Below are 15,312 nucleotides of genomic sequence, written 5' to 3' on the forward strand. Positions count from 1 at the left end.
ATTTCTCACCCCCTCAAAGACTCTCAACATTAACGCCCCCGCAACTGATGTAGGGAGTTCAACACTCATATAAATACTAGCCTATTCATTGAGTACACGTATTTTCTACATGGATACCATTCATTTTCATTTCATTCATTTTCATTTCATTCATTTTCATTTCATTCATTTTCATTTCATTCATTTTCATTTCATTCATTTTCATTTCATTCATTTTCATTTCATTCATTTTCATTTCATTCATTTTCATTTCATTCATTTTCATTTCATTCATTTTCATTTCATTCATTTTCATTTCATTCATTTTCATTTCATTCATTTTCATTTCATTCATTTTCATTTCATACATTTTCATTCCATTCATTTCAAGTCAATCGGATGCATGGTTCAGTAGTTATAATGGAACATCCGTAAAAACCACTGTAGATTTATATATTAGTATAGATTATTGACTTAAAAATTCAATAATAGGTTACATATTTAAAATATATTTTAAATACGTACATACATACATATTTGTAAATTTCTGTAACACACTACGCTGTTGAACGTAGAATTACATTTCTTGTTTGAGACTCGCTGATTTTTCCATTATACAAAAAGGGTATGATATAAAACACATCTTGCCGAGTTAAATAGTTAATTCGGTTTGATTGCCGCACGGGCGTGACGAGAGCGGTAATCAGGAAGCACCTCGTACAAACAGCAATTGCAATCGCTCTAGTCATTTGTTAAGGCTACGTTTATTACATGCTACTTGTCTGATGAATTACATTTTCTGTCTTGTCTGATCATCCGGACCTGCTCTCGGTTCTTTTGGGCTCTTCAAGCATCGGCCATGGTTCTTGACGAATTTGTCGATCCCGAAAGAAGACTTCGACGTGCGAACTAACCCATAGACACAAAACATGGGGTTCTCGTCGGATATTCACAGTGGGCCGCAATTTCGATCCGGTAGTAGATTCCGCGAAGCACTGCTCTCGCTAAAGCCAGCGTTAGCAACTGCTAGGTTGAGCTCTGTGTTCTCACCTACTGGTCCGTGAGCAGCTGAAATGGTTTAAGCTACCAGCGATTAGGTAGGAGAAAAAAAGGGTGCGTGTACTTATGTACGCGCGTATTTATTTTTATTAAATTTATTTCTTTTTTTTTAAATATTAAATAATTAATAATAAATATTTAACGTTAATAATTTAATAATATTTAGTATGAATTATATTAAATAATAATTTTGTCATTTATATTACTAAAAAATTAATGCTAATAACACTTTTTTTTACAAGTGTACATGCGCAAAAGTTCACCTGCGGCTATATTCAGACTCGCCAAGTTACGTCGGTCGTATTGTAATGAGCGATTTAGTGGGCAACTTCATTTCTGTTAATTTTGTGTCACGGTGCGCGCGCATCGTAAAATTTCACTCTCATCAATTATTCATAACGCGCCTAAAGAAGTATAACTTCAAAAATACTTTTTAGATACGGACACAAACAATCAGATAGACGGGTCGTAAATCAATTATCTGTAGAGTTCTATTCGTTTTTAAAGATTTTTTAATTGTAACACATTTGGAAAACGACCTTTCTTAGAGGTCAAGTTTGAGTTCGTCTACCTGGAATCTAGATCAAACGTTCACCCCAATTACTTACTCGAAACGCCACTCGTAAATCTCCTGACGCTGTATCAGACACGATGCGCGGCATGGAATCGAAAATAAACAAATCCAAATATGCCTTTAAATACCCCTATCAGTTGAATGAATCTTATAAATGTTATAAAAATAACGATAATTAATAACGAACGAGGAAGCATTGCAAATATATATAATTAATAATTTAGACAACAGGCCGTAGTTCATTCATTCAAGAAGAAAAAATCAGCATAATATGGAAATATTACTTACTTAATACTAAAGCGGTTTGTCATTAGGCCAGAGAAACCTTTTTTTAATTATAAAAATATAACGCTAGTCAATCTTACTGCTGAACCAACATCCTCTTTCACAATAAGACAGACCGGCATGAGATTTTCGTATGTGTTATTTTAAAAAGACTTCTTTTACTTCCCTTAGTGCCAAGTAGTTTTAATCTTTGTCAGTCGGTGTTTTGCGCAAATAACTCCAGTCCATCCTCGGACGTTCTTAAAACTGTCTAGTTCGTCTTTTCCTTTCAATATGCGTCTATCTATATATTAATACGTGAAGCAAAAACTTTGTACCCCTTTTTACGAAAATTGCGCGGACGGAGGAGTATGAAATTTCCCACACTTATAGAGAATATAGAGAAGCAGTGCAATGCTAATATTTGCTAATATTTTTTTAAAATAATGCATAAAGAATACATTAAATCAATAAAGAAAACATTACACACACTACCATGTATTTGACACACACATGCATGCATATTATTTGTTTATTGTCAAACTTTGTTATTGCTTAAAGATAAACAATATTAACCTATTCTGAATTTGACCACAAAATTCAGAATAGGTTAATATTGTTTATCTTTAATATTATTTGTCTATAGTGTAGTTTTGGCGAAATCTATGATTATAGAAGTATTATTAGTCTTTGACAATAGAACCTTAATAATGTTCAAACTTATAATTTCAATTAATTATAGTCGAATTTCGACTACTGCGGGACCACTAGTACGTTATAAATAAATCTATTTTAGCCGTCCGACACAATGGAGTGTGAAGACAAAAAAACGCCTAAAAGAAAAGACCGGTGCAATGTGAGCCAAGAGCGTCACAGTACAACGTTGAGCGGCACACGTTTCGCCTTAACGGATATCTTTAATTTGAGGTTATGTACTCCAGAGCGTCCTCTCGTCAGCCAATTGTGTGGGGGTCGGATGACTATTTTCGAATGACGAGCGCATAGTAATGATTGCAAATTGTCCCCCGTCCGTTCCAAGAATAAACTAACTGAAATAAATCATCCCGTGAGATCTGAAATGATATTTCATAATGGTTGTTTTAGCGTTTACGTAGAGATTGTTTCGAAGAACTTCGTTCCTTAATATTCAACTAGAGACCCGCCCTCGCTTCGCTTCGGAAACTGTAATTTATTATTGATTTCTCCACTATTTAATGGATGTTACTATACATATAAACCTTCCTCTTCAGTCACTCTATCTATTAAAAAAAAACGCATCAAAATCCGTTGCGTACTTTTATAGATTTAAGCATACATAGGGACAGACAGATATAGGGACAGAGAAAGCGACTTTGTTTTATACTATATAGTGATATCAAGTTTGCGCTATTTAGAATGAAAAGTTGAAGTTAACTAAAAATAATTGCGAATTCTTTTTTTATTTATTGCTTAGATGGGTGGACGAGCTCACAGCCCACCTGTTGTTAAGTGTTTACTGGAGCCCATGGACATCTACAACGTAAATGCGCCACACACCTCTTGATATATAAGTTCTAAGATCTCAGTATAGTTACAACGGCTGCCCCACCCTTCAAACCGAAACGCATTACTGCTTCATGGCAGAAATAGGCAGGTTGGTGGTACCTACCCGCGCGGACTCACAAGACGTCCTACCACCAGTAAAAATTCATTTTAGAATTCGGAACGAAAATGTTGCAGTAAATGATTACGAGGTCACCGGGTCGGAAGTCACAGTAAATCGGCATCGCCGAACCGTAACCGTTACATTTGACCATTCATCTGTTGTGAGCTTGAACAGATAACACAGTTCTTGACAATAGGCCGAGTTGTCATCTAACCATAGAAGGGCGTGCAGTGAGACTCTTAGATGGTATTTAAAATAGCATCAAAAACTACGAAAATCTTGTAGCAGTCATGCCTGCTATCAGTGATTACAATTCGCATGCCCATTAGTTTCAAAAAAACAATCAAAATTGAATGAAAATGTGGAAATTCTACAGCTATAGATATCAAAACGAGAGACAAACAGACAACACACATCTTGAATGGGATCGACGAGAAGTTTGAAATTCGGAGAAAACGTTTCATAGATACTATAGCGATAAATTATACGCTATCACGTTTTTTTTTAAATAATTCTGAATTCGAATTTTTTTTAAAACATATCAATGGGTTGACCAATAAATCAGCTTCAAAACTGCATAAAAACTTATTGCTCCATCTAGCATATTTAAATTCAAGCTTAACAACACAATAGCATCAAATTATAGTGTTGCCAAAAAAAACACTGCTTTCTATTTCCAAATTAATCGCGGCGAAACATTTCTTTCAAAATTTAATGGTTCAAGCCCCGTATGCTCGGGCTTTTTAAAATCTGTATAATACTACACACACATTCAATAAGTACACTCTGTCAAATCAAATTTCAATTGGCCACGTCCGGTTTCTATGAGATCATAACACGCTTTGAATACCTCATTATGTTCGTCAATCTTAATAATCTAACCGCTATTATAGAATCTAGCTAGAGCGATAGGCATCGTACACCGCAATTACAGCAGAACGTGTGAGTTAAAGTAATAAAGATGCATAAACCGCTGCCTTAGACGCATTAAAACAGAAATACTTAAAGAATTTTTCAAATTTCAAACATTTTTAACTGCATTATACAACTTACATGTAAAATGTGTATACTAAATTAAAACTACATTAAATCAAACTTAATTCACAACGGCGAAGAATCGTCTCCTTTATATAAACCAGTGGTCCCGCAGTAGTCGAAATTCGACTATAATTAATTGAAATTATAAGTTTTAACATTATTATGGTCCTATTGTTACAGATTTCGCCAAGACTACACTATAGACAAATACTTGTAATATTAAAGATAAACAATACTAACCTATTCTCAAATTAACTACAGTATTAAGCAATAAAAAAATTTGACAATAAACAAAGAGTATATGTGTGTGTGTGTCAAATACATGGTAGTGTGTGTAATGTTTTCTTTATTGATTTAATGTATATTTTATGCATTATTTTAAAAAAATATATTAGCATTGTGCACTTCTTCTCTATATTCTCTATAAGTGTGAAAAATTTCATACTCCTCCATTCGCGCAATTTTCGTAAAAAAGGGATACAAAGTTTTTGCTTCACGTATTTATTTAAAGATATAGTTTTACATTTAGAGACTTAGACTTATTAAACACAAACTACATGGTATCTGACATGAGCTGTCATTTCTGCCTAGTGACGCAATTAATGAATTACCACTGAAGTAATTACAGATATTTGTTTAAATTCATTTTTTATAAAATTAATGTCTTTACTGCTGTCAAAAAGCCACTGTGTATCTTGAGGCAAGAATTCAAATTGTCCGAGATTTAAATCAAACGAAATAAATGTGAACACATGCTCTACTATAAGGGAGCTGTTAATGATAAATATATCAGACTCAAAGTTAACATTTCTGGAACACAAAAAATCGATCAGGTAGATATTTAAAAAAAAATGTATTAGTTTTTCATATCTATAGGCATATATATATATCTATATTTCATATCTGTATGCATTTTACAGAATTATTCAATTCAATTACTTTGATGTTGTTTTTTTTTCATTTTGCGCTATATCCCCTAGCTATATCTCTAGATGAAGACATTTATTGATAGGCGTGGGTAGTGGAAGTGAACAGACACCGTTCTTACATTACAGCTGCTGAAGTCATAAATAAGTTTTTATCGAGAACCAATAATACCGAATTAAATAGTAGCCAGTTCACAAAATTTTACTAAAATATAAAGTTGTTCGGAGTTGAATTGATTCTTCGTAAATTATTTTGAATTCTGTATTCTAAATAGGGTCGCATTCATTAATAGTGTACATTGTTTATGGTACCTAATAATTCAATATAATGGACAATGAATTATTTATTAGACAAAAATGGGATTGAACTTATGACTGAGTGAAGTATTGCATTGTTCTCCAAATATGAACAGTCCTTAATTAGAGCCGAAATTTTGACTATGATAATAACAACGCTCTGTGTTATTAAACTATACTCATTGAGAACATGATACGAAGTCCTCTACGTGGTATTTCATCCAGTATGTCATCCCTAATATGTTTCTCCAAGCGAGATCGAAACACTCTTCAGAATATATTTTATCATGTTAATCTTATGAAAATACTAACTAGTTTTTCTTAATTCTCTCTTCACTTGTTATTATACAACATACTGTGGTACTATGATTCTCATACTGTTTTTCCTGAAACACCGCTCGCAAATAAGACTGTTTTATTTAAGTGCAAAAAGAGGTTTAATGAGTATCCGTAAATTCCTAGCGATGGGCTAAGAAAAACCTAGACTTCTCTGTCCCGCAAAACCTGTAACTTCGATTTCATTTATTGTCGGAAAGAGATGAATATATATCTGAAATGGCCTATTAAAACAGAATTCACGCTGTGAATGTAATCTTGGAGAATCTTGTAAATGTCTAGGTTTGGGTAGTCGTTGCCTGGTGTCTCGTGGTATATTCTGGTCTACGTTAGACTGATGAACTTGCAAACTACATAACCAGTAGGTACTTAAGATAATTAGGAAAGTAGGATGAGAATATATCAGTAGTAATTATACATATCCGAGATGTAGTCCCATACTCGTTTGCCCTAATAAATAGACGTATTAATTAATTTAAGTCTACCACGTACGAAACTCTTTATATATCTCTATTGATATAATTTTAATGATGTCTTATGAATTCGATACTCAATTTGAAACTATTAATAGATTAGTTGACTAATTTTAAATCGAGGAAATAATTCGTAGGAGTTTTTTATTATAGGCCACGCCGATTCTCTATGTGTCATATTCACTAGAATATGCAATTTTAATTCATAATGATGCTTTGGAATTTCTTAGTTCGAATTTTATCGCTTTTAAAAAGTTCATTGTGATATGAGGATTAGGATGAAGACCTTGTTCGGGATGAAAAGTACCCCGTATCCATTTCTGTGCCTCTAACAACTTGGACGCAATAATCATATTATGGATACGCAATAATCACTGGTCACTAGTTAAGTCGTGAAAGTTTAACTAAGCAAAGAAACTCACTTTCGCCTTTATAATATCAATTTGGATGTACACTATCAATCAGTTTATATTCTATTTAAATAATTTAGCATTAAAATTACACGTATAGAAACCAAGCGCCCAATATTTTGATTAAATCCGAATGGTATTTGTAACAAACTATTTGAAAACGTAGGAGACTCCTCATACCCCATCGTGTTCACTGCATATATTTAGTATGTATTCGGGTATACGTACCATATGCGTACGTTTGTCCTCTGCGAATGAATCCATCACAGATTACAATAAAGTGTCACTCACCCCTGCACAAAATAAAAATATCTCATCTAATTCACGCTTTAAATCAAAGTGACGAATGCATCTTTGAGCATCCTTCAACAAACTCTTTGAGGTCGGAAAATAGTTTTTGTTACCAACATCTACCTTCCGTTACAATTATCCCGAAGTTACGGTATTATTCTTCATGTATTTATTGAGTAAATTACTATGAAGTTACTGCAAATTTTGGGAGTACAATTTCATTATTTACCCTGTACTTTTCGTAATTCCTAAATATGTATTCGACAATTCATAATTCAATGCTCACATAACAACTTTATTTCGTTCAAATAATGCAGGCACATGCTAGTGAAACAAAAAAAAACATACACTACTGAACGTAAGAAATATGATCTGTTTAATCATCAACAAAACTTGAAAACCCTGCAACCTTAGACCTTAGAGCATAAAAACAAAGTGAACTTCGTTAAAAGCTATTATATAACCGAATTATCTTGACATCTAAAGGTCGTAAAATTGGCAACACTGAACTCAATCCTTTTACGGCTCAAGCTTAGCTGGGAATTCGTTTGCACCGAGAGTTCCAGTTTGATGACCGACCTTTTCTCCTTGATCCATAATACCCTGAAATTCTGCGGTCCCTGACATAACCTCGGGAATCATTAAACATAATATTTTATCGTTCATCGCTTTCCGTCTGTTCGTATTAACGAGTTTTTCCCTGTGTTTTGTAAACGGGACTGCATCTGGTATTGTTTTACGACCAATCAATACGTAATGTAAATTGCACGATTCTTTTTCAGTTTATTTTTCTTGGTCAGCCCGCAGTCCAAACAGCGTTTTAATTGATGTTTCCGGAATTACGGAATGTTTTAAAAAAAAAACCTACATTTAGAGTACTTTTTTTTGGTTATTTAAAATTTTCAAATTAGATTTGACTTCCGTTGAACTTTGTAAATTGATTTTTAATGTCGATTTCGACTCGTAGTAAACAGCTGGCACAGTAAATGTACTTCAGTTGAAATGTTTTTGACTAAAACAAATAATAAAAAGTAATTCTACATTACTTATAGTTTATCGCGATTTGATTCTGGTTTTGCTAGAATATTGGCTCGTCAATGGAGATCTTAAGAGCATTCAGCTGTATGAAAATGACAAAAATACTCAAACTCTGCTACGGCAAGGCTGAGCCAAGAATATCTTGCCAACGTTTTATGCTAATTAACATTTTGCAAAAATATATACCTACATACTAATTTTTTGCATTGGTTACAAATACCTGTGATTTTTACACCCACACAATATAAAAAAATATATATTACGTCCAATGTTAAAGTAACACTCAAATTAAAAGAATACAACTAAAGATGTCTGGTTGAACCAATATGTGGGTCGTTGATGTATTTATTTTTCCCCTATCTATTTGCTGGTGGTAGCCTAATGGGCTATTCCAGCTACGCCCAGACGGGTCGGTGACCTCACGTGCTAACAAGAGCAGTGCTTCGCTGGCTCTAGGTGCTTCTAGGTACCTCAAGCACCGGTCACCGTCCCCGTCGAACCCGTCGCTTGCGACGAAGGGCTCGACGAGCGAATTAACCCATAGTAGACAAAGCCCACTGAGTTTCTCGCCGGATCTTCTCAGTGGATCGCGTTTCCGATTCGGTGCTAGATTCTGCGAAGCACTGCTCTTACTAGGGCCAGTGTTAGCAACACTCCGGTTTGAGCCCCGTGAGCTCACCTACACGTTAGGGCGAAGCTGAAATAGCCTCTCAAGGCTATCAGCATAGGTGGGGGAAAAAAAATGAGTATCGGCGGATCGAAATCGCGACACAAGTTGATGTATGTATGTACGCGTATCCATTACCAAAAAGTAACAAAAATAATTCTTGGTCTACAGGACAACGTCGCCACCTGGTGAGCCGTTAGTACGCGCGCCAGCGGGGAAGCCAAGATGTCCACCGGCCATCTCTCGGCTTCGTTTGGAGAAGGTGGAAGGCGGCCTCGCGGTCGCCGGAGTGGTGGTCGCAGCTAACTGCCAAATCATCCTACCGATATTCGGTTTCCTGTTCATGCTTGTCGGATGCGTCCTAACCGGTTAGTATATTTACTAAGTTTAGCTTTTATTTTTGCTGTCAGCGAGAAAGCTATCAATGCCTATAGACGCTACGACGGGAATGTTGCCAAAAATATATTTATGGAATATTCTATTGATATATCGCGCCATTATACCTTTATCGTCTCATATAGACACACCTTAGACATATGTATTTTAAAAGTTGAACATTGATACCGCTATCCTTAACATGAGTAAACGGACGCATCATCCGATTAATAATATTATTCGGATTTTATCACAACTAGTACTTTAATTTAAACATATATGATACAACTAGTAACGAAGTTATAGTAGCTAACATTAGACATTTAGATAGTTTGCCTATATTTTGTTAAAATCTGTGGTCAAATTGAGAATAGATCAATATTGTTTATTTTTAATATTATTTATCTATAGTGTAGCCTTGGCGAAATCTCTCATTAAAGAAGTAAAGTCTGACAATAGAAACATAATAATGTTCAAACTTATAGTTTAAATCAATAATTATAATCGAATTTCGACTACTGGGTAGCCACTAGTTTAAATAAATAGGCAACGTGTGGTGTTGTATCGTTCAAATGATTAAAAACATAAAATTTTATTTATGGTACATATCACGCACCTTTAGAATTATAGAGACCCGACACTAAAAAAGTGTTTTGGGAAAACCTCGAATAAAGTTTTCAAACCGAAAAGGAAGGGGACGGAGTGAAAGAGACCATTGGATAAGTTTGTCCCTTTCTAAGTTACTTTTGGTGATTTGATTATTATGAGTCCCTGAAAAAGGTCGTTCTAGTTCCATTTTTTAATTAAATTCGAAATTCGAAAATTACGAAACGGGTCTCTATAATTCTAAAGGTGCGAATTGTGTCGTTTGATTAAACTCTAGTAATGATCTAGTGTTGATTGATGTAAAAATTAATAATTAAAAAAAACTAATATTTAAAATAAAAAAACTAATATAAAAAAAAGACATGCCCGTTGAGTTTCTTACCAATTCTTCTCAGGACGGAGGTTAGTTTTTGTAAATTGGCGATAGTGCTTTTTGACGTTCAACAAGTATGTACTTTCATTTATGTTGAATAAAATAATTTTGCTTTGATTTGATTTGATTTTAATCATAAATTTGGACGTTCACAGCGGCATCGTACCGCGGCTGTGGTGAGAACGAAGAGCCCGACCACTACGCGGCCCGCATCGCTTTCACCGGGAACTCGAGAGTCCTCGGACCAGTTTGCATTGTCGCCGGCGCTCTCATGACTATCGCAGGTAAACAACATACTAATATCGAGGGCTATTTGGTTTTTTTTTTATTGCTGAGATGGCTGGTCAAGCTTACCTGGTGTTAAGTGGTTACAGGAGCCCATAGACATCTACAACGTAAATGACGCCACTCACCTTGAAATAAGAGTTCTAAGGTCTCAGTGTAGTTACAACGGCTACCCCACCCTTCAAACCGAAACGCGTTACTGCTTCACGGCAGAAATAGGCGGGGTTGTGGTACCTACCGGTGCGGACTCACAAGCGATCCTACCGCCAGTAATAAAAGTTTAAGCTTAATACACGACATTTATCTGTAAAATTGCTAAAATATCGCTTAAAACAAATAGTCTTTCACCTCTTGATATAATAATAACGATATAAGCAAGATTAAACCGTGCAGTCAGTTTTAAATATGCCCACGACTCGCGAAAATCGAATAAAATACTACACAGAACCTAATTGTTTTAAATACCGTCAACACATAGATAATATATAATTTTGACATTTCAAAGAAGGAAGATATCAATAATAATTCGACTGTATTTTTCAGGTGTTACTTAAAACTTTTTACTAGGTGAACTGATTTATAGTAATTTTACTAAAGTAATTTTACATGGTACTTCCCATGAAGTTCCATTTAATTTTCCCAAAATCGGTCCCGTCGTTTTTTTGGTTATCATGAATAATATATATTGAATTTACTTCGACATTGACGACATCCACATTTTATTTTGTTGAAGTCGATATTATTATTTTCTTTTGTTAAAAATTTGTATTAAGCTTTCCAAATGTTCACATATTTAAAATAACAAACGCAGACACCTTTTGTTTTGTCTTTAAGCGTTAATACGAACAATATTGATCACATCTTACATCTCAAGATGGTTGGTGAGGTATTCGAATTGTGGTATTTAAAGACTCCGGTGATTACTAAACAAGAAATGAGCCGTAAACTCATTCATAAATCCACGCAAAAATATCACATTATTAATACGCTTTTATTAGCTTCAGACGTATGTATGTTTGTATGTAACGGAATCTTTGAACATGATTTTGACCCCCTTCAAAACGTCGGATTAACTCGAAATTTGGTATACTTATTAAGGACCGATAACAATTCAATATTTAAAAAAAAATTTAAATAATCGAAATTCAACTAAAAAACGAAAAATAAATAATAGTTTAAAAAAACTAACAAAATACACTTTTATAGAAAATCCAACTAAAAAATAGAAAATAAATTTTAATAAATTTGAATTATAAATAGTGTAAGAAAAAATGATTTTATTGTAAAAAAGCGTGGGGTGCATGGTATCAGTAGTTATAAATATTTTATGAACAGATATGAGTAGAAGGGTTATTTTGATAATATCCTGAAAAGCACCCCATACTTTAAATTTATTAAAATTTATTTTCAATTTTTTAGTTGGATTTTCTATAAAAGCGTAATTTGATTACTTTTTTTAAACTATTATTTATTTATTTGTACCTATAAATCGGTTCGGTTTGTGTGTCACGTGCGTCTGATCCAATGGTGTTAGATAATGAGTGAACTATTCTACTGTAGGCATCGTCCTGTGCATGCTGATGCGCGCCGCCCAACGTCGCCAGCGTCGCCTCGCATTCCACTGCCCGATCCACGGTGACTTCTATCCGCTCAGTCCGCAAAACACAAGAAAGTACACCAGTAAGTTTTATATACATACACTAGCTGACCCGGCAAACGTTGTTTTGCCATGTGTAAGCTATTTAGGGAATTGTAAAAAAAAAACTTATTGTAAGTGTGTAAGGATGTGGTAAATGAGTGAAAGAGGCATGTAGCGCTGTGAACGATGAGGGAATATAAAAATAACAAAACCTCATTCAACCACATAATGCCTCATTACAACAAAAAAAATGTCCAAAAAATAAAAAATAAATGTTAGGGGTGGACAACCAACCCTTATCACTTAGGAAAAATAGATAGTAGCCGATTCTCATACCTACTGAACATGCATATAAAATATCATAAAAATCGGTCAAACCGTTTCAGAGGAGTATGGTAACTAACATTGTGACACGAGAATTTTATATATAAGATATAACTAGTGTTTGACCACCATTCGAAATTCGATCATAATCACTGAAAGCTTAAAACTCGGATTTGTGTAACGTATTTTCTCCTTTGTTTTCTTGTTGACATAATAAAGAAATGCTGACTGTTCAATAAAATAAAGTTTATTTGATAACTTAGCTACAGATAAGTTTTAGTGACTACAGTTAATATACTGAATGGCTATAGCTAATAAGGGTAGGCAGCGGCTTGGCTCTACCTCTGGCATTGCTGATGTCCACGGGCGACGGTAACCACTCACCATTAGGTGAGCCGTATGCTCGTCTGCCTACAATTGCAGTTAAATGATATAAAAAAAAATACAAAAAAAATATCGATAGAAAATTGTTTCATTAGATTTTTTTTTTTTTTAAATGAAGACTTTTTTTAATGGCAACACTAAAACTTGTTTTGCCTTTGCTTACGTGTTTATTGTGTACGTGTATACGTGTTATTAATAATTCAAGTTACTTATTATTAGTGGTAAGAAACTCGAACCAAGATTCACTAGATACAAGCGGCCTCGGTTATATAGATAATAGAGCCGTCTTTATCACCCATACCCGTTTACGGCAATGTTACGGCTACGCGGCTATGCGGCTGCGTGACTTATATGAACTAGTGGTCGCACAGTGATCGAAATACGACCACAATTCATTTAAGTTATCAATTTGAGCATTATTATGCTTCTATTGTCAAAGACTATACTTCTATAATCACAGATTTCGCCAAAGCTACACTATAGACAAACAATATTAATCTATTCTCAATTTGACCACAGACTTTAACAATAAACAAAGGAGTATATATCTGTGTGTGTGTCAAATACACGTTAGGGAATGTAATGTTTTTTTTATTGATTTAATATATAATAATATATATTTTTTGTATAATTAAAAAAAAAATAGCTCTCTGCACTCCTGCTCTATATATTCTCTGTAAATGTGGGAAATTTCATACTCCTCCATCAACGCAATTTCCGTAAAAAGGGGTACAAAGTTTTTGCTTCACTTATTTGAGTCAAATATATCTTTTCAATATTGAAAGAGACAGTACCATTCTTATCATATCTGCTTATTTCTACGGCTACGCAGTAATGAGTTCCTACTAAGGGAAGGAAAGTTTCATAATAAAATTGAGCCGTCGATGGCAAATCTTAAGACGGTTTCGCTTTCTAATATCTGTGGATTCCTTAAATACTGGGTGCGCGCTAAGATCTAATTCCAGTGGCTTCAAAAAATTTGGTGTACAAAATTAGCTGTTGGTACATTGAATATGAAGTTGATAGATTTTTCTTTAATGTTTTTGTTTCTTTTGTGCAGACAGTCCATCAGGACTATGGCACAGGTTGCGGAGCTGGCTGGGCCTGGTGGAGGAGGGCGAAGCGCCGCGGTGTCCCCGCTCCGCGGAGCCCGCGTCCCCGGCACGGGCTGACGCGCCGTGTCCTCCCCCATTACCTTTCTTAGTGCCATCCGATTCTGTTGTGTAAGTATGATATGAAAATTTTTGAAATCAGTTTTTTTTTGAAGTTATACTTCTTTAGTGCGCGTTATGAAAAATTGATGAGAGTGAAATTTTACGATGCGTACGCACCGTGACACAAAACGCGTACATAAGCACACGCACCCTTTTTTAATTCGTTAATGGGTTAGCTGGCCAGTTGACGGTCATAGAAACAAGGAAAGCTTATCTACCTATCTATCGTGCGGACTTAATACGCCCTATACATGCAAATATTCGGATTTCGAAAAAAAAAAACTGTTACCGACGAATATCAGAAGGACCCTGTGACTGTCAGCCCGCTTATACCCCTAATAATAATTTAACCAATAAGATAAGAACCAATTTTAATGGGTTAGCAAAAACAAAAAATTGTCATATTTTTATCAATGACTGGCGACCCGCCCTCGCTTCGCTTCGGAAACATTAAAACACACATGAAACCAAAAAAATAAAACAAATTTTTTTTAAAAAAAGTAGCCTATGTTCATCAGGGACAATGTCGGCTTCTAATGGAAAAAGAATTTTTCAAATCGGTCCAGTAGTTTCGGAGCCTATTCGAAACAAACAAACAAACAAATCTTTCCTCTTTATAATATTAGTATAGATATAGATACATAAATATGTGTAATGTATTACAGAGGAATGGCGTCAGTACTGGGAGCTCCCCTTAGCCCGGAGCAAACATTTGGGTCCATCAAATCTTTGGCTATATCAAGAGAAGTGGCCAGTTTCCCGCTTTCGCGTTCGCCAACTCCACCACCTTTGAGGTAATACATAAAAAAATCACAGCCATACGCTATTTGATTTGTCGTAAATCATAAAATGTATCTCTGGAATGGATATCCTTCCACGGTGTTCCCCAATCGCTATAAGAAGTCCTTTAAACGAGATTGGCGGAAGGTACTCAGGGGTAAGCAGCGAATTGGCTGTGCCCCTGGCATTGCTGACGTCCATGAGCGACGGTAACCATTCACCATCAGGTGGTCCATATGTTCATCTGCCTACAAAGGGTAAAAAAAACCGCATAGATGAGTTTTTTTATTAATTTATTTATACCATAGTCATACCATACATGTACCATACCAATC

General features: G+C 34.9%; 1 protein-coding gene across 3 annotated transcripts in view; it reads left to right on the plus strand.

Moving 5' to 3' along the window:
• Nucleotides 1-15,312, plus strand: part of LOC114242160 (uncharacterized) — a 111,592-nt gene that overhangs the window by 92,349 nt on the left and 3,931 nt on the right. For all 3 annotated transcript variants that reach the window (XM_028173216.2, XM_089730023.1, XM_028173217.2), the window contains exons 2-6: nt 9,169-9,365; nt 10,507-10,635; nt 12,197-12,316; nt 14,044-14,206; nt 14,863-14,991. In XM_028173216.2, the coding sequence (XP_028029017.2) occupies nt 9,169-9,365; nt 10,507-10,635; nt 12,197-12,316; nt 14,044-14,206; nt 14,863-14,991 (738 nt within the window). The remainder of the gene's footprint in view (nt 1-9,168; nt 9,366-10,506; nt 10,636-12,196; nt 12,317-14,043; nt 14,207-14,862; nt 14,992-15,312) is intronic.

The sequence above is a fragment of the Bombyx mandarina genome, chromosome 09 (assembly GCF_030267445.1).
Source record: "Bombyx mandarina strain Sakado chromosome 09, ASM3026744v2".
In the NCBI taxonomy this organism is placed as follows: domain Eukaryota; kingdom Metazoa; phylum Arthropoda; class Insecta; order Lepidoptera; family Bombycidae; genus Bombyx; species Bombyx mandarina.